At 40.6% G+C, this 20,399-nt stretch overlaps 1 protein-coding gene across 13 annotated transcripts in view; it reads left to right on the forward strand.

The window, feature by feature from the left end:
* The first annotated feature begins 5,431 nt into the window (after window positions 1–5,431).
* Window positions 5,432–20,399, forward strand: part of pax2a (paired box 2a) — a 29,390-nt gene continuing 14,422 nt past the window's right edge. Inside the window, exons 1-6 of one of the 13 annotated variants that reach the window (XM_038737805.1) lie at window positions 5,433–5,971; window positions 7,604–7,781; window positions 8,873–9,070; window positions 12,599–12,684; window positions 12,892–13,011; window positions 14,011–14,055. In XM_038737805.1, coding sequence (XP_038593733.1) covers window positions 5,929–5,971; window positions 7,604–7,781; window positions 8,873–9,070; window positions 12,599–12,684; window positions 12,892–13,011; window positions 14,011–14,055 — 670 coding nt within the window. In that variant the 5' untranslated portion in view covers window positions 5,433–5,928. Of the gene's footprint in view, window positions 5,972–7,603; window positions 7,782–8,872; window positions 9,071–12,598; window positions 12,685–12,891; window positions 13,012–14,010; window positions 14,056–20,399 lie in introns of all 13 variants that reach the window. The other 12 variants (XM_038737806.1, XM_038737807.1, XM_038737810.1 and 9 more) reach the window with 12 other exon arrangements.

Here is a 20,399-nt window from a genome sequence, read left to right on the forward strand (position 1 = left end):
ACTTAAATTAACTTTATTGTACATGGCATATTTGGACAACTAGTTTATAATTCTATGAAGCTGACTATTTTATCCCATATTTATGCATTTATTATAATTCCAATACTTTATTTAAATACATTTTTTTCATATATTTTCTATACAATATGCATTTAAATTGTTAAAATTGATATTAATGTGCACCTGTCACGCAGGTTCTGATGTTTTTGAAAGCAGACAGTACTTAGAATTGCAACTGTTTAAATGCCATTTTAAGGAAAATTTCTTTTTTAAGCTGAGTATCTCAGATTATGTTCCATAATATCCATTACTGGTCCTTGGTCCAGTGGCAGTCTTATTGCCATTTCTGAACTTCAAGCACTGTAAAGAGTCTTATACTACAAAATGTTTGTTAAATAGCCGATAGAGAAGCTATAATCTTTTAATGTTGAATTTTATAGCCTTACCACGCTCTGTCGTTCTTGTGGATATTGTAATATTGCATTTTTACTGGTTAGTCATCTGTTAATGTTCCAGTTACTAAGTTTACTACTCTCCCTTATACTTTTTTTGTATTCCCTCACACTGTTAAACACACAGAGAAAGTTTCCTCTGTGAAGTTTATGTATCTGTGGGATATCTGACTGGACTAAATCTCTCGAGAACAGCACTTCAGATAACTTTTTCAGAGCCAAGGTGTCAAACCCATGTCTGATAAGAAAAAATTAAAAATAAAGCTATAAAACTGTAAAACCTCAAAATAACTGACCGGACCATTAAATGCCAAAATTTACTTGAAAACAAAGGATTAATTGGATTCTGAATTGACACTATTGTATTGTGTATGCCTTTTGCTACTTACAAACACACACCCCTACCTGCTGTGTGTGTCTGTGTGTGTGTGTGTGTGTGTGTGTGTGTGTGTGTGTGTGTGTGTGTGTGTGTGTGTGTGTGTGTGTGTGTGTGTGTGTGAAAGAGAGAGAGACTCATTGTAAATGTGTAAACCTTTACCAGCAGTGTTGTTATAAACCTGCACAGGAACATGTCATAGCTTAGTGAACATTACTAATAAATTAATCACGTTTTGCTATATCTTTGTATCGATTTTTTTTCCTGCCAAAGTCAGTGTTCAGGAGGATGGGACGTTTTGGGGCATCTAAACTTCATGACATCCGTCTGCTAATAATTTCCATTCATGCATTACGTCTGTTGCAGAAATTGTCATAAATAATTTCACAACATTTTAATAATTTCACACTGAGTTTAAGCTGAACACTGAACAGACTGACAAAGCTATACCCAACCACAAACCAAACCACCACATTTCCCATAAATACACTTTAAATGTTTTTAAAGAAAATAATATGTAAGCTATACGATTCCAAGTTTGAAAAATAAATATAATACATACCAGTGAGTGCCAGATATATATATATTTTAAATGTAAGTCCACCGTTGTGTGTCAAACACTGGGAGCTCCATCGGTTTTCTTACTAAAATCCCGTTTTAAACACCAATATAGGCAAGTTTTACAGTTCCTTTTAATTCAGCACCTGCAACGCTCTGTGTTCTTTGATTTCTTTTTCTTTATCAATTCCTAGTTCATTGGAGCAGGGTTGCTTCCGCTTTTTGTTGTCGCCCAAACCGTTTAGTTTTGGATGATCGGTCAAAGATTCTGACAACCAGCAGGGAGAGGCACCACGTCCAGCCGGGGAGGGAGCGCAGGAGGCCGGACAGATCTATTGGGCTGCATCGGGGAGACGCACCATTAGACAAGGGAGAGCCATGCCTCACAGCGCTGGTCGATCAGGTAAGGATCTCTCCCTCTGCCTCATACTAATGTCAGCGTTTGTTTGCAGGTATGTTGGTTGCACTGCGTGGGACAAAACTGTGAGGAGGCTGCATCTCCCTGCTTATATAGCCTGTCTGGAGTTTTATTTTATTTTTATTTTTTGAAAGATCAAACAAAGCATAGTGTGCTTTTCCTTTTTCCTTTCTTTTTCTATTGTGCAATAACTTCTTGTATTTACACTGCTTTTTTTGTTATTGTTTAATGTCAATAATTAGGATCGAGAAAGTATATTTTGATGTGGTGTATTATTATTATTGTTATAATTATTATTATTATTATTATTATTATTACTGTTGCAAATAATTGCTTAATAACCTATTAACATCACCTATATGCTGGTGGCTGTAATTGAAAACATAGATCACAATCTAATTCACCCCCCAATTTTGGATTTAGATGAAAAGATCAATGGAAAACAGTTGTAATGATCTAATTAATTATGGCAAAATTAAAAGCAAGTACAAAATCAATCTGTGATGGTGTCGAGGATAGAGTCAAATTGATATCCATCTGCTCCCGTTATAAAGCACATGAATAAGCAATGTAAGGACGCAGCTGATATCCTGCAGTTTGGCATACACTACCCATATGGCTTTGGGTGTCAGGAGACACCAAATCATTGTGGGTTATTACAAGTGACTCCCGATATAAGGAGGATGTTTTGGCTAATAGGGAACAATATATATCTAAAGGAATTACATATAAGCCTATATGTGTTGATAGTTTTGTAAAATGATCAGTTAAATATATCACATGTAAGAGCTGCGAGAGAAAGTATTAGATGCATCGCACACAGTAGGTGAGCTTTCTTAGTGTTTACTTCACTGACACCTGGGTGTCCTCAATGACTTCTGTGCATCTGAATAGTAGGCTACAGATGCTGCTTACATTTTAAAGGGCTCACACTAATGAAGATAAATCAATTAATCATTAAAATGACTCATCAATAATCCAACGTTTTTTACAAATGTTTGTACGTGACTAAACTTCAGTTAACAAGCTTTACGCACACAAAGTCAAACTCTGAACTTGTGCAGCTGGAGCAGTGGCTCCCATGCTGGGGTCTAGGGAAAGTAGGGGTCTTCAAATATATGCCTAGTCGCTATTAAAAATGAAAACTTCTGAACTTCTACTAAATTTCAAATTTCACGTCTACATACATATATTTACATTCAGATTAGATAAATCTCCAATTATTTTTTATTTAGTGAAGGTAGGTGATCTAAGGTCCCTGACGTGAAAGCGTTTGGGAACCCCTGCATAGTCTCAGACACGCAGTAGAGACACAACAGGAAGATTAAAAACAGAAATATCGATTGTTGACGTGGACGCGCTTTACAGGCCATATGTTTAAAACAACGGAAGAAAAGGATTTGTCCCCAACCCCCGCCCCCCTCTCTGTCTCCTCTGCCTTTCCACTTCAATGTTGTTATTATTAAAATACCAATAACAGCAGAGTTAGTATTAAAATTATTAGTAACTTTTTATCACTTAATAATGATAATAGTGTATTTTTTAAGGAAACATGAGTCAGAACACAAGCCTAGAATTTTACCTCTGCTGATAGCAATTAAAAAAAGACACTGTGTAGAAAGCTGGAACGTTTTTGTAATTATTTTAAGTGTCTGAAATATATTAAAATCAACTGTTCCACTGTGTGATAACTGTACCGAGGCTCTTCATTGTATAATGCAGGCACAAAAATCGAAAACAATAATCGCATTAGGTCCTTGGTGGCTGGGTTTTTTTAAAGGGGTGAAGTCAGGACCAACAGTTTCTTAATTATCATGCCGTTTGTTTTTCTCTAGTTCTGTGACACGGGGACGTCAGCGTTGCAGTGCAGAGAGGTACGGGGGGCAAATCGGGGTGTTGTGGGGGAAATAGCAGCAGCTTTAGGGCAAAAGTGCACTGACGTGTGAAATTACAGCCCATGGTGCTACATATTGTACCAGAAGCTCCCTCCCTAAAAAAAGCAGAAACAAAAAGAGGAATCGTCCTCAAACTTGTCCACAGGGCAGCTGGACACAATACAGTCCACAGTGCCTGTTAATAACAGATTATTATTATTATTATTATTATTATTATTATTATTATTATATTCTGTTTGCTGTTTTCCAACAACAAATACATAAATCCAATAGGCCTAAATTAAAGGAGATTACAGTTTTATACATTACGCTAGATAACTTCTAACTGCCACAGTAAAACACTCCACACTGTACACACACACACACACACACACACACACTGTGCTAAAATCATCAGTAGGCCTACATAGAAATAATTCTGAGACTATAATACTGGAAAAAAACGCAGCTACTTTATGTCAGTCATGCGGAAGTTAATGTTATCACGCCACATACCATTACAGTGAATGGCAACTTTAAAAAAATTAGCCTGCAAAGAAATTTTAATTTTGAATGTTTTTCTCTCTGTTTCCTTTTGGGTTGAGTTCTACCGGAAGAGATTAAGAGTGCAGAATTCAGCTACAGCCTCAACCTTTGACCCAGCCAGCCCCGACAGCATCATTCTACCTGCATGCATGCCCGCCCGCGTGAGCACAGCGGCCTGTGCAACCTACTGTATGAGCGCCATCTACAGAGCGATGCGGCACACGGGCGGTGAGTGGACGGGGATGGTGATGATGGCCTACTGACTGACTCTGCCTCTGCAGGTTGCGAGCTCACCTTGCACACCTCACCACACACAGCTACAGCCAGGACATGAAGCACGGCAGCTTTTTAGTAAATTGTTGTTTTTTTTTTGCATCGAACCTGATAAATGCAACATGCAAAGACTTTTGCATTTCTTTGTTTCCCTGATTGATTTAAGAACAGGAAGCTGGACAAAGCAAGGAGAAGCTTGGGGTGACAAAAACACATACCATTTTCCAAAACAGAAAAGAGTTTATTGCAAAAACGTATCTTAATTTTGTTTCATATTTGCATTGTTTATGGAGATTTTAAGACTTTGAACCCGAGCCTCACAACGCTGGGCCACCAGAGATGTTTAGGAGCTTCCAGAGGTCCGCAGCACAACGGGAAGTAGTTCGATTTTATTATTTAATCTACAAGAAAATGTAGAATTATGATTGTTTCAAATGTTTTAGGCTGTGGTGCCAACAACAATAATCTTCCCATGTGGCCATTCCTGAGTCTCAGTGCCATCATGTGTTTCTGCTGGGAGTTCTCCTTCATATGAAAACATTTGAGAAGCGTCGCTTTAAACAACACACACCAGCCTGACAGTGCTTTACCTCTCTTCTACCCCCTGCCTTTAATTTCCTTGATTCTTCACCCCAAAGTCTCATCATTTCCCATTTCGTCTCCCTCCCCTTCCTGGCTGTCGGATGCAGGGACCTCCTCATTTGAGCTGCAGGTTTTTTACTTGGGCGAATCACAAAGTGTTGGAATCTATTGCCTTTGTCTGACAAGTCATCCATCTCTATGCGAGGGATCTGTGGGATGGAGGTAGGAGAGGGAGGGAGGGGAGGAATGGGGCGGGGGGGGGGGGGGGGGGGTGATCTGTGGGACTGCAGCTTTTAGAAACAGACACACAAGGAGAGGGTTTTCATTCTCAGCCCAAAGCTTCGTTCAGGCACAGCCCATTCTGGAGGAGAGGGGGACACACCGCTCTGTACTTCGCCGTGTCCATGTTGTTGTCATCTCCGCCCCTATCTGATTAAACCACAGAGCCCGCCGGTTCCTCCACGCCGTCAGAGGAGTGGGATTTTTCCGAGCGGACCCGAGGACACTCAGCTACTCCTTTGTTTTTCCTCATGATGTCCTTTAAACACAAACAGTGACCCGGTTTGAGTCAATGTTGCTGCGACTGGTGCGCTCTGCACACGCGTGGGTCATGCTCTGCACCTGACAGCCCTTCAGCAGACTTTTGAGTTTAGACTCGAACAGAAGGAAAACTTAGCATCGCAACCAAGAAGTTGTGCGCTGCTGCAGCCTGCGGACTCTTCCGACAGGGACTGTTTTACCCCAAAATCTAAGTCCTTGTTTTTGTTTGTTTTTTTTTTACCTATAAAGCTGCATCACAGAGGCGAAACGGCGACCTCAGTCGATTACCTTTCTTTCCTTTGCTATCCAATGGATATTCACTGCAAAGCGGACCCCTTCTCGGCGATGCACCGTGAGTATACTGAATAAGTTTATATACAACAATATGTCTGTGTTTTAACTTTAATTACTGCACAAATTACATCGAAGTTGTTTGCAAAAACAGCGGTTTAATTTTCATATAAAACACGCAGTTGGACATTTTTGAAACGTGCTCTTATAGGCCTATGTTATTTTTCATTTTAAGCCCACTAAGGCTCGTTATTTGCCACCGTTTAATTACTGTAGGCTACTGAAGATGAAGCACAGCTCTCTCTCAAGTATTAAACATGTTAGTGTCTTTAGTTATTTTTTCAAGACATAATACATTACTTAAAAAACATTGGCAAAGTTTTGCCAGAAGAGTCATATGAAAATAGATTTACTTGCATTAATTTAGGTAATAATAGAAACGAGAATGAGACACCAGAGAAAACAATGATAAATGGCTGCTAAAATGTTTTTAAACAGGAACATTTCTGGAGTTATTTTTAAGAGCACATGGGTCACTGAAGAATTTTGTTTTTATTTTTTTATTTTTCTTGGGAGTTAGCTGTGTAAAACTGACTCAGAGGTTAATCAAATAGAATAAATGCCGGCTGGTTTGAACAACAATTACTTTTTAGTGACAAAATAGAAACGCCCCAATTTAAATACAAAGCTTTTATTACCTGTGAAATGACTGTCACTTTCGAGAGACAAGAGCACGCTGTGTGTAAATGGATGTAACCATGTTTCTTTATTTACCACCTCTTACTTTAGATTTAGGTGGTTCAGAATAAAAAACAAACTGAGGGTAAAAAAAAATGAAGCTAACTGTTTATTTCCTTCATGTTTTGCTCCATACGATATGGGTAAAGAAGACCCGGACTGTGTGTAAATTATTGATTCCTCCTCATTCGCACCATCCGCGTTTGTAATATGAGTTATCAAAGCTCATTTTAATTATTTACAATAATTGTGCAAGGAAAATTAAACAGGGTGAAACATAATATCTGCGACATGTGTTAAGCTGCAGTGCAGATGCTCTTGGAAAATATTGTCTAACTAGGCCAATGTTACAGGGAGAGAGGAGTCTTATTTTTATTTTGGGGTATCAAAAGAGCAAGTGAAGTGTTTTTATTTTTATACTTAATTTTTTTTAATTTTGTTTATTTTATTTTTTAAATCCTATTAGAAAGCAACACTGCAGCAATCCTACTTGAATTTTGCTATCAGACCGCTACAATTTCTATCATGTTTAACCCAACAATTCATATCATTATAGGCCTATTATTATTATTATTATTATTATTATTATTATTATTATTATTATTATTAGCCTATTATTTAAAATTCCACTACTGATCAAATAGATTTCAGAATTCATGCAGCAACAAAGACTATTGGCTTAAATTAAAATGTGTGTGCTTGTGAGTGTAGGCTATACATTGTGTGTGTGTGTGTGTGTGTGTGTGTGTGTGTGTGTGTGTGTGTGTGTGTGTGTGTGTGTGTGTGTGTGTGTAACAGTAATGTGATTTGAGCTTTTAGACTGAAAATAGAAGGTAAATGCGTAGATTATAACCCTGCAGAAAAGAAAAGAAAAGAAAAGCCAAAACGAATCCACATGAAGAGAAACCGTGTCGTCTGCAGGTATGTAATGTTATGCTCCCCTGTGCTGCTGTTGTGTCCCACGCAGGGCACGGCGGTGTGAACCAGCTTGGCGGGGTGTTTGTAAACGGCAGACCCCTCCCGGACGTGGTGAGGCAGCGGATCGTGGAGTTGGCCCACCAGGGCGTCCGGCCCTGCGACATCTCCAGACAGCTACGGGTCAGTCACGGCTGTGTCAGCAAAATCCTCGGCAGGTAAAAGGGGGGATCCACTACTAACTGAGCCCTATGTGTGTCAAACATCAATCTTCTATAGCTCGGATATGCGCACCCAGCTCTATTTCAGCCTCAGTCATCGGTTATATAGGCAGGCCATTTTTTTCTTTCCTTCTCTCTTTTTTCCCGCTTGAACACAGCAGTTCTGCGTCCGAGATTTTTTATCCATCACCTTCAGCCTTGCAAGAGAAAAGCATCATAATCATGAAATAAATTTTAGGAGTTCACAGCTAAGCATTAAGGATAAAAAAATAACCCAGAGGAAAATGAGGCTGTATTAATATTATAGGCGACTATAGGTGATAAAGAAAGTGTAAAAAGTACCAAGAGGTCACTTGAAAACTGACTTTTCAAGTCTAGAGACACAAATTGGAAGATTACTCGCAGATTAAGAAAAACACCACATCCACGGCCACTATAAACTCACATTTGGCTTTCATAATCCCATCAGAAAAATACCATAAATACATACTTTACGGTCCTATATTTTTTCATCAGTGTAAAGTCCACTTTAAGCCTGAGAAATTAGGTCTACATCATTTTTCTTCAGAGCACAAATGCTGTGAGATAATATTTTGAAATATATTTTTTTCAGCTATCAGAAGGCATTTCAGAGGTATTTCATTTCACACACACTGAATGTTTGTCACCAACATTTACCAATAGGTCATGGTGGCATGTCGTGCATGCTACTGTAAGCTCATGGAGACTGGAAATGAGGTCTAAACTGTGCTTTTACAGCTAAACTGTCCTTTGTTCTGTCCGTCTCACTGCTTATATTGTGTGATTTTAATTACACTGCTTTTCGTTGAAAATACGCTCCGTACACCTTCCAGCTGACACTCAGTGCCATGTAACAGCACACTTCCAGACAAATTAATAGATTAAAGCCGACATCATGTTTGTAGGTAATTTTTTTTTTTCACATGTAACTGCAGAAGGTCGGCGGAGATTTGTTTCCACACAAATTATTTTTAAGCCACTTTTCCCATCAATCAGACGACTGACTGGATTGTTGAATTGCTGTAAGGAGGGATCCATTCAGCAACACGCACTCTGTCCCCATGCAGGTACTATGAAACCGGCAGTATTAAACCCGGAGTCATTGGTGGCTCCAAACCAAAGGTTGCAACGCCGAAAGTGGTGGATAAAATTGCTGAATATAAGCGCCAGAATCCAACCATGTTCGCTTGGGAGATAAGGGACAGACTACTGGCTGAGGCCGTCTGCGACAACGACACTGTCCCCAGCGTTTCATCCATCAACAGGTATGTGGAAAACAGTCTTCAAATTTACTTAATTATTTCTTTTAAAATGCCGAATTTTCCTATTGCCCGTAAATTCTTTCTGAAACAAAGCTATTTTTACATTTCTTTGTAAATGTGTGCACACATATAGCCTAAGAGAAAATATTTGAATGAGCCAAAACACAAAAGGAAATTCAGATGTGAAAAACACCGTGCCTAAATGGGCCAAATCAGCTCTGAAATAGGCAGATAGCCATTTTATCTTGACCTACAAGGCAGAACTAGAGTCAGTTCCAGCCAAGCCTATCCGGGGTGGTCTCACAAGTGCAATTCAATCCCCTGTGCGGCCCTCCACGACACAGCCAGCACGGGAGCTGAGGCTGGGGCCACGAAGAATCACATCTGTCTCGATAAAAACCGATCAATACCGCGTAACCAGATCCAGAGGCGGAGGGAAATACCCAACAAAGTCATTCAGTACGCGGACCACACTGCGACAGAGGCGGCAGCAGCCTCTTTATTGCCAAGCAATTGCTCTGTTTTCCAACACCGAGGTGAACGTGGAGCAACAACAGATCACACATTTAGGGTAACAGTGTGGTTTGACAATTCTAAGTTATTCCGGTTTTGATCACACATTATTAGTTTCATTATTGTTATTAGTTTTAATTGCAATGTAAGTAAAATACATTTAGAAAATAAAATTACCGTCCTAAAACAGTGTTGATTTATGGGTAAATGGACTATGAAAGAGTTTCTGTTCCACTGAATCAGGTAAAGCAGCAGACACCCTACACCTTCATCTTTCCTCTTGAAGCGGGACAGCAGTGGACAAAGTATCTTTAGACAGAGGACGCTGGTGAAAAGCCCCAGTGCATGTGTGCAAAGTGAAAAAAGTCCCATGGTGCCTGCCAGTGATGAACTTTGGTTAGGAGGCACTGTTCCAGAGAGCTGGTCATCGGCATTACATTTTAATGAGCTGAAGAGAGTCTCATAACACATCCAGCTAAATGCAGGACATGGCTGAATCTTTAGTAAAAAAAAAAATAGAGAGAGAATTATTAAAAAAGCAGGCTGCCATGGGAGATGGTTTCAACAGGTATTTTGGTGCGATTCTCTGTTTTCACCTGTTGTTCATAAAGCCATGTAAAATGTATTCAGTGGTCTGTGGAGGCAATGTTTTATGTTTTACGGTTAGAAAACATTTATGATAACCTGCTTGGTTTGATCTGTGTGGAACAGCACTATTAGGAGAAAGTGTATCCTTTGAAACTAAGTTGTCCTGCACATTAATAATTAACATCAGAACTTGCGGAAATGCACAAAACAGCATTTCCCCCCCAGCCCACAAAGCATGACCTCACAAATCAGGCCTTAACAATACTAACTCTTGATTTTGTATTCCCCAAAATGTATATTAGCATTGAAGAAAGGTTAATTAATATTTATATTACAGCACAAAAAGTGCACAGGGGTATTGTGACATGTTTAGAAAATCTAACCTTAACTCTAGTAATAATTTCCACACTACAGGCTTTTTTAAATGGCTAACGTTGTTTTTTGTTTCTTACTGTTGGTCTTAAAGAGAGGGTTGGGAAATATGTGGAGGAGGAAGAGAAGTTTAAGAGGCAGACAGAGGGACAGAAAGAGACAGTGGACCCCTGGTGGTCTCTGTGGTTATATGGCTGACCTCTGCTCTGTTGACTAAAGACTAAAAAGGATGTCCTGGCTTTAAACACATTTTTCCTGCATGAATTATTAAAGATTACACAGAGACTGGGTTGCACTTTGTTTTGTTGCCGCAGAGAGGAGTTTCCACCCGCTGCACCATGCCCAGTGGACGAACCCATAAGGTCCTTTCATTCATATTGATCCACATTTTAATCTTTCTATATATATATATATATTAACACCCAAACACACAAAGTCGTTAATTCACCCATCCAAATTGCTTATTCAATATCAACAACATAGACTTGAAACAAAGTCCTTGAATTTATGAGGCTCCCTCCAGTCATGAGGTCAGATAACTGTTGTGGCAAGATGTTAGAAATTCAAATAAAATATTGATGTGTGTTTTCTGGAGGAGGCTACTAGCCTTTGTTGCCCTGCCTGAAGGAGAGAGTATGGAGGACACATGAAATAGTGAGGGGAATGAAAAGAGTCTGATGTACATTTTTGCCCCTGAGGAAGTTAACCCCACAGCTGCCTGATTTAGAACTGATAGCTTATTGCTGGATGCTGCATGCACATGTGAACGTCGTTCACCTCATCTGCAGTCTGTAAAAGTCTGATTTTGGTGCACTTCTCCAGTGAGAGGAATTCCATGTGGGATTTCTGTCGGTACACAACGCTCCCTATTATTCAATGATCTCATGTTTGTCGGTCAATCAAAAGATTACCGTAGTCATGGTTTAATGAAATGCGATCATGTCCCATAAGAGCTAAAGCTGAGCTTATGTAAATCCCACTGTACCTTTCTGTTTTGCAAAAAAAGGAATTACAAAAATCTTCAAATTTACAAATGTAACATTATCTCTAAGGCCTCTAATTTTTGTCATCATCAAGTTTTCAGATTATTGTGACACTTTTTAATTCTTTACTTATTTATTTGTGCACAACAGATTAACATTGGATGTGGCAGTGGTCTCAGGTTGGGCCAATGAGACTCTATTGCTTTCCTGTCACATATATTTATAGATCACCATTTGCATTCACTGTTCCTCGCTGCCATTCGTCGTCAACTTTCCTTTCCCGGAGTCCCAATCAATGGGTTCTGATCCTCAGTGAGCTCAGAGGATTTTTGTGTGCTGCACTGAGCAACAAAAACACCAAAAACTATAACAGACACCAGAGAGGGTACAGAGAATAGAGGGAGGAATAAAGGAATGAATTAGAGAAGAGTGAAAGGAGGAAAGAAAGAGACGACGGGTTTGAAAGAGAGATATTGTAAAGTACAGTAAAAGAGAGAGCACATTGGACAGCAGAAAAGAAATGAGAAAAGGGGATGAGGTTGGCGGAGAGAGGAGTGAAAGATCAGGTTTGAGAGATGGAGAGAGAAAGAGTGAGCGAGGAGAAAAGAGGGAGTGGGGAGCAGGAGAGGGAGATTATTAGAGTTGGCCAGGTAGAGCCAGTGAAGCCGATCATTGAGGTGAATTGATGTGATTTCATGCTTTGTTTGCAAGATCATTCAGACCAAAGTGCAATGAAGACTTTCCCGCCACATCACATCTTACTGGTATGGGGACTTTATCATATTTCTAACCTCAGAATCCAGCTAGATTGAATCCACAATCTCAGGGGGCATCCCCTATTCAGCCTCACACAGGAGCAGAGAGATTGCCCCTAAAGCCCTGAGATTGGCTATTTGTGACAGGGGCCTGAATATGAGGATACAAGCATCCCAAACGATGGAGCACTTGTACATGCACAGGCGTAAGTGGACCTGATGTGCCATGTTTAAGTGTCCCAGGGCGGCAGGGCTGGTGTGAAATCTCCATGCTCTGGAAGCAGTATTGATTGATCCGTGTCTGTTGTTCACTTTACCAGGATTATTCGCACCAAAGTCCAGCAGCCTTTCCACCCGTCCCCTGACGGATCTGTTACGCCACTCTCTACGCCCGGCCACACCATAGGTGAGTGTGAATGAGGCTACACACAGATTACAGCACAGTCAAATGAGCCAAGCAGGGTTTCTGAAACAGAAAGAAAACACCTAAATATGAACACATGCATTTTCACATACTAACCAACATGCACCGGAATAAACACACAAATGTGTCAGGCACACACACATATATTGTACATACACACACACACAATAACTCAGCTTTCTCCATCAGTGCCCAGCACAGCCTCGCCCCCTGTGACCAGCGCCTCCAACGATCCCGTAGGATCCTACTCCATCAACGGCATTCTGGGTATCCCCCGCTCCAACGGCGAGAAGAGGAAACGAGACGATGGTAAGGGAGACACAAGATCCCTTTGTTTTCCATCCTTTTAATTCTCTCCATCACTCGTTTCCTATTTTTTTTCCCTGTGTGTGAAGAAGATGGCATTTATGACAGCGCTGCAGCCAAGTGCGTTTCTGTGTGCTGTCTCCAGTGACTTGTTATGTTGTATATCAAGGCAGGGTGAGTGTTGAGAGAGTGTTGTGATTCAATCAGCTTTTTGATGCCCTAACGTTTTACCATACGCCTCCAGAGCTGCATCTCAATTTTATACAATGCTCAGATGTACTGCAGATATCCCATATAGCTGTCATACAACTCTAATCCCCCTTGGCAAGGTATCAATGCTGCTGCTACTAGCTTTCATTTCTATAACGTAACAAAAGGCAGAAACATAAGCTCTGTTGCGATTCTCTGCCTTGATACAATCAGTTAACTACCAGTCATTTAATATTCTGCACCTTTTAGATACATAAATACATTTTTGACTTAATTAGATTTTTTTCTGTGGTGCTGAACAGCATTAAAACATTCAATAATAAAGTCTTTTTGTGAGACTGTATACTAGACTAACACCAGGGGACTGGCAAGAAAAAAAGACCTAGATACGCTCAAAGATTAAGTGGAAGCCTATCCGGTCCAAGCCAGAAATTTTCATTCCTAGGCAAGGCAAGAGAGTGGACACACACCGCCTCAGGGCTAATAGATTATCGGTTTTGCAAACAATTGGCTTTTTTAATGCCTATGAATTAACATGTCCCTGGTGGAGGCCTGAACAGGTGTAGGAACAGACCGGTGGAGGCAGGGAGGGGGCTGCGCATGTGCCTGCGTGTTTGTGTGCGTGTGTGCATGTGTGCGTGTGTGCGTGTGTGCGTGTGTGCGTGTGTGCGTACATTTGTGATTCTGTGGTACGACTTTGAGGTGGCTGAAGGTATGATGTGGTTGAAAATGATATCAAAGAGCACTCATCAAAACAGGCCACTTCCTTCTTTTATGTTTCTGTCTCTTTAGTTCTCTGGAGTGGCAACCACTTGGATGGAAGGAAAATAGGACATTGTAAGTGTGAAGTTAGACAACCTTCTTTTTTGCTTTGGTCAATCAGATCACAACACTTTCCTTTCAGTTACTGTGTTTTGCTCTTTCAGCTTGTGAGAACGGGGCGGGGAAGATTTTTCCAATAAATAATCTCCCGAGAAATTAAAAGAAATGAAGCTAAAGTGACTGTGGAAAATCCTATTTTCCATGTAATGGCATGCAGTTCAATATACAGTAATGCATAGTGTAACTTATTTAGAATTGTTATCAGGCAAAGATAACTGCGGATTTTTGACAACAAGATGCAGTTTAGTGTAACCTAAAATATATATATTTTTTTAATAATTCAAAATTTTACCTGCAATGTCAAGAAACCCTCTACAGCTCTTGTGTTTGGTTATTCATGGTCATTTTTAAAAATAGTTTCAGCGTTCTTGTTAATTTAAAAAACAAAGCTATAGGGGTGGTCTCAGCTACAGGCGGATCATCTACCTGAGCTAGCCAAAACTATGTCACAGCAGAAAGTTATCTGCTAAAATGTTACATATTACCTGTCAGACAACTCAGTAAATACATAAATGAGTACATAGGTAAGTGAATAAATACATTAAAAAATGAAGGGAGACCTAGTGCAGCTGGGTTTTCTGTTGTTGAGAATATTCTGCAAATGACTCACCTGACTTTGTTGCATGTCTGTAAACCAATGAAAGATTTGAAGCATCACATGTTGGTGTCTAAATTGGGATAATTTGACCGTGGTGAACATGAAAATGCATTGCATGGTCCTACCGCTGGTGTTGTGACGGTGTGATCCCAGTGTGGTTGAAGTCAGCAGTTGCCCTTTCAGGAAGAAAAAGGTCCCCATTACTGGAGGGCTGTAGAGATAATGTAGTGTGACACTCGTTATGTACACCGGGTCCGCGTAAGATGAGCTTCAGGGACATAGGTGCCATAAGAGCCATTAATCTGTCCTTGTCACGTGTTATTGCAAATTAAAAGTAGCATGTTACACTGGACAGCTTCAAGTGAAGATGGGAGGAGGAAAACAAGAGACAGAGGAGCAAGGGAATGATGGGCAAAAGGTGGGATTATGAGGGGAGGAGGAAAGAAGGAGGTCTAAGTGAGCCTAAGTGAGAGTTGACCAAGGATTAGTATTAGGTTTTGTGCATGTGTACGTATACACCTTTGCATGGACATGTGTGTGTTAAGTGTGTCTGTGTGTAACTCTGTGGCTTCGGATGCTCCTCACACAGTGAACATAGTGACATTTAGAAGAATTTGCAATTCTGCAGAGAAAAGCTATTAATTCACAAATTAACATCTCCCCCCACCCTCCCTCCCTCTATCTTGGATGTGCAAGCTATCGAAAAGACAAAAGAAATAGCCTTAAGGGGGGAAAAGAGAGAGTCTCAGCCCTATCTGTGGAGAGATTGGTTTGCATGTCTGCAAGCAGCGATACCAATTATGCCAGTGCTGGGAGAATGCGTCTCAATGCGCCCCCTCCTTTGCCCCCCACAACATCCCTCCATCCTCCTCCACCTCCTCCTTCTCCTCCCTCCACCATCACCTCCACCACCCCACTCTGAATCTATCCATAGCCAGATTTATTTGTGTATCTCATTACAGGAAATGGAATGTTGTTCCTGCCAAATGCATTAATAGTGAAGTGGGGAAATTAGCCTGTTGTACAGCATGCTCTCACTCAGTCATTTAAACCTATGGTGGAAGTGGAAGCCAAGAAAAGGCAGAGAGGATTGGGTGACAACTGCTGTGTGACTGTCAAATGTGTATTCTAGTGCTGGAAGTCCATGCTCTCTTTTGAAAAGTTTGGGCCTTTCAATCGTTTCTTAGAGATAGAGACATATCTGCTCTAATTTTTTGTCTTTTTAAAGGAAAATCTGTTTTTATTACAGCTGCAGTTTTATTAATTCAGTGTTTTCCTAGTCTTGCACATAGTGACAGGTTACTCCTGAACTTGCTGCTGGATGCGGTCAGGTTAATGTGACCCAACTGTATGTTTCTCTCATTGCTGGCTTACCACGTACTGGATGGAGCCCAGTGGAGCTCTGGGGAGGACAGGCAGTAGGGAGCTACAGTGATAAATTAGATGGAGAAAGCAAAGGTCATAACTTGTGATTGTAGCGTGGGTGTGGGATGAGTGTAGAAGGAGCTGATGAGTGTGTGAGTGGGGAGGAAAAAAATATGGTCTAGCAGGTTGTTCATTCATGGCACAAAAGCACGCGGCAGCCATCGTCATATCAAGCTTGTTCAATAGCTAAAGAAAAAAATGAATAGTCCCCGTTTTGATTTGTTCAAATGTGATATTTGGCCCTTTTTCGAGATTGTCCGATGTGTATCTTTTAGCACATATGAACCATTTGCGGAGTTTAAATCAGTTGGTGTATAGATTTGAACCTGGGCCTACACTGGTTGGCTAGTCAAGCCAGTCCATGACAATGAGTCAATAGAGGATCACTTTAGAAAATAAATGCATTCCAGAGCGAGACAGAAATAAATGGAATCATGAGTACCATGATGGCCGTGATGGGGTGTGTGTGAGAGAGAAAAGCCCAGGTTTGAGACGGGCCACAGAGCGTAACATAGAGACAAGAAGCTGTTAGGGCCCTGACAGTAGAGAAGGACACAAAAGGGTTGACATTGCATTTGTCCCCCTCCTCCTTCTCTGCTCTACCTCTGTCGTTCTTTTGCTTCAACATTTAATTTTTCCTCTTACTGGCCCCCATCATCTTTGTGAGTCTTGTGGGTTAACCATTTGTATTCAACAACATGGCGGATATAGTTGTAAACAATATACAATTAGATCCGTCACAAAAATATAAGGAGAGGGAATTCACTCAATGGAGAGGAATCATGTCAGAGAAAAAGTCAATTACGGGCAGCGATGCCGAGAATTAATGGAGCGATGCATTACTCAGCTTGAGGAGGAAGAAAAGGCTAGAAAAAAGAAGAGATACGTTAATTGCATTTCCACAAATACTCGCCACACGGGGTGGCAACGCTAAACGACAGACTGGTCCAGAGGAGGGTAGAGATGAAAGCAGAGGAGGACAAAGAAAAATAAGAGATGGGAATGGAGTCATACTACAGAGGGAGGGAGTTACTGCAAACATACCCTTCCTTCTCATCAAGTCATTTTTTTGCCTGCAATTGAGTCCCGAATAACTTATTTTCTTAAAACAAGTGAAAACAAAGATTATTTAAACTTGTTTTCAATGCAAAGTGTTTTAAGTACTTTTTAAAAAAAAATTCTGGTTTCTGGTGCAGCAATCTACTCATTTAACAACTTATTTCTACAATACATTGCAATAGTCTTGCTGCACTGGCATATTTTATTTTATAAAATAGACATTTTTGCAGCGTGTTTCACACCGTGTGCAAATATACCTCTACATTCCAAATCAATACATTCCAAATCAATGTTTTTTCCCTCACAAACGCACATCAGGAGGTTCAGTGTTTTGCTCAAACACACTCATGTGGGCAGGAGCAGGCAGGAATCTAACCACCAACCTTGCAATTAAAGGTTAACTTACCTGCTGATCTACAGCCACCTTCTTATTAATGTCAGACTCACAAATTGTATTCAAATAGTCATGTACTTTTATTTACTTATTATTAACTATCTGCATTGGACTTTATCCGAGAATTTAAAACAAAGTAAATAAAATAACTAGAGTGCTTTAAAATACTGTGGACGCAGCCTCAGTGGCTGGCAGTGAGTGCAAATATCAAATAAGCGTCGCTATGCCTGCTGACAGTCAGTACACTGGTTGGTGATGCTAAATCGAATTAATAAAGCTCTTAAACACGCCACAACATAACAGGATCTTAACAGCCATGGCAGTGTTGCTGCCTCTCTCCCTCTCTCTCCCCCACACTACCCACCTCTCTCCTTTCCGCTTCAGAGGTTTCATAAATATAGCTAGCTTACAGGGGAGGAGTGTACACCCTCTGGGTATACCAGTTTGTTTATGCTCTCTTTTTTTTCAAGCATAACTGCATTTTTAAAAACATCAACAAATGATCCACAATTTGCGATAGCATCATTTCACCTATCAGCAGAGGACTCGCAGCCTCTGATCTGGGAAACCCTGAGCCATTGATTTACGGAGACAGTGTGTAGGAATTCATTTGCCTTTCAAACAAGCACCCACCTCTACTCTCCTCTGAGTTATCTTATCACAGGAACACGGGAGATGAAAGAAGGACATAAAGTGGCACCATGCCACCGCAGGATGTTAACATCCCCCCCAAAGCAAAACAGAACAGCTTTTGATGCCATTGTTGTCTATTTCACTGTAGCTACTGTCATTGGTTAACTCTGTACACGTGTGTACAAATAGCTAAAAGTACATGAGTGTGAATATTAGTTTCCTTAAGATCCTTTTATCACGATTTTCTTGAACATGGATGCCAATTGCAGTTTTTTGCCCATTGGTTGAGTTTGTCTTTGGGTTTTTAAGTTTGGTACAAAGCTCAAGAGTCCACTTAAAATGTTTGAATACATCATGATGAAAAATATAACTTTGGGATACAACAAGGTCAAACAGCATCTGTCTGTTTAACCTGATCAAAGAAAGTATTTGCCAGAAAGTAAATTGCTTCAGGGTTGTCGTGTGAATGTCACTGTTGGAGAGTCTTGTTTTTATCTCAGTTTGTCTCCTCACACTTTGGTGTTAAAGCAAAGAGACGCAGTCAGCTGGTGCTGTGGGAGTGATAAGAGAAAACCTGCTGAGACACCCAAAGGGGTTGAAGAAACACTGAGAAAATGAAACAAGCCAGTCAATGAGACACACACACACACACACACACACACACACACACACACAAATGTGCGCGCGATCTGACAGTCGGGCTTCACACTCCACTTGACACGCTGACTGTCAAAGGATGAATCTGATTTATTGCTGCTATCTTATGATATATGTCAAACATGAACCTCTAATGGTGATTTTTAAAAATAAATCATTCACTAGTATTTCCATTTAAAGACCAAATCATTAATTCTTTAACCACATACTTTTGAAATATATTCACATGTATAAATGAAGTTAGAGATGAAAAAATTGTGTGTTTGAACTGATCATGATGAAAGCTTTGGCCTGTTTCCCTGTTTTAAACCATTACTGGCAGAAACAAACCTTTAACAACAAAGTGTTGTTGATATAAATTTAGTTGTTGTTTATTATTAGCCACTGTGTTAAAATGCCCGTCATTCATTAGCAGGTTCCTAAATTAAAAACCTAATTGTGGAACTTGATTCATACATTTAGATCACAGAAAGTGCACCAAAAAGTATCCTATGATGGGAATCTATGTGCTTCTGCAGCCACTTTAGACGGTCTGATTAAGTGTGTGAGGGGGTGCTGAGTACAAGCACGCTCCTCCATAGTGAATGACAAACAGTTGCTATTGATCGAGCTTGCTTCTTTTCTCAGACCAGCTGATACGAGGTAATTAATGACTCCATTTTCTTCTGTAGCACAGACAACAATTGAGTTTCTACAGCAACACTAATGCTGTTTCACCACCAGCAACCTCAACCCTCCACCCAAGGGAGCTGTTTGAAAAAGAAAGAAAGTCTGTGCTAAAATATTTGGTTAACTGATGGTAGGAAAAACACAATTGACTGATGGTAGGAAAAACACATAGCAGGAGAAAAAACGGATTCCTTCACAAATGTAACACAAAACTAAAGTCAATATGTTTTAACAGTGAAACAGTGAAACACACACACACACACACCCTCATACTCAATTGCAGTCCTCTATTCCATTCTCTCCATGGATCTATTTCTTGGTGCGAGTCGGGTTCATCCTCTGGCCTCAGCCATTGAAAAAAGGTCAAGCAGCCGAGCAGAATGGCAATAACGCCCCTGAAATGGTACCATCAGTGGAACATGATTGATCAATTGAATTCCATAGCACAGAAAAATGTGGGATTAAGTAGAGTATTATACGCACAATGAGTTGAGGCATGATGTTCATTCCAAGTTCATTTCACCTCCCTCCTCTGCTGGTGGATCAGGCAATCAATAGCGGCCTTGCATATCATATATCACCGCTGGCTCGCCCAGGAGAGAACATAATCTGCTGCAAATTTAGAATGACAGATTTGTATGGGAGCTAAAGCCCTCATCCGCTGTTGGCGGCGGGGTAAAGGGAGGAAGGGAGGGTGGCAGTAGAGTGGAGGTTCCTGGGATGCTGGCTGGATGTTTTTTTTTTTTTACTTTCACTGTTCAGGACTTGATGAGTGAGCAGAGGGAGAGCTGCAATGGCAGCGGTGGGCTCCCTGGACGAGTTGATAGGGTCAGAGACCAGGAGAACGAGGGAAGCATAGGCTCA

Source organism: Micropterus salmoides, unplaced genomic scaffold (genome assembly GCF_014851395.1).
Source record: "Micropterus salmoides isolate LMB-PRFRI ecotype aquatic unplaced genomic scaffold, ASM1485139v1 Ms_hic_scaffold_22, whole genome shotgun sequence".
Lineage (NCBI taxonomy): Eukaryota > Metazoa > Chordata > Actinopteri > Centrarchiformes > Centrarchidae > Micropterus > Micropterus salmoides.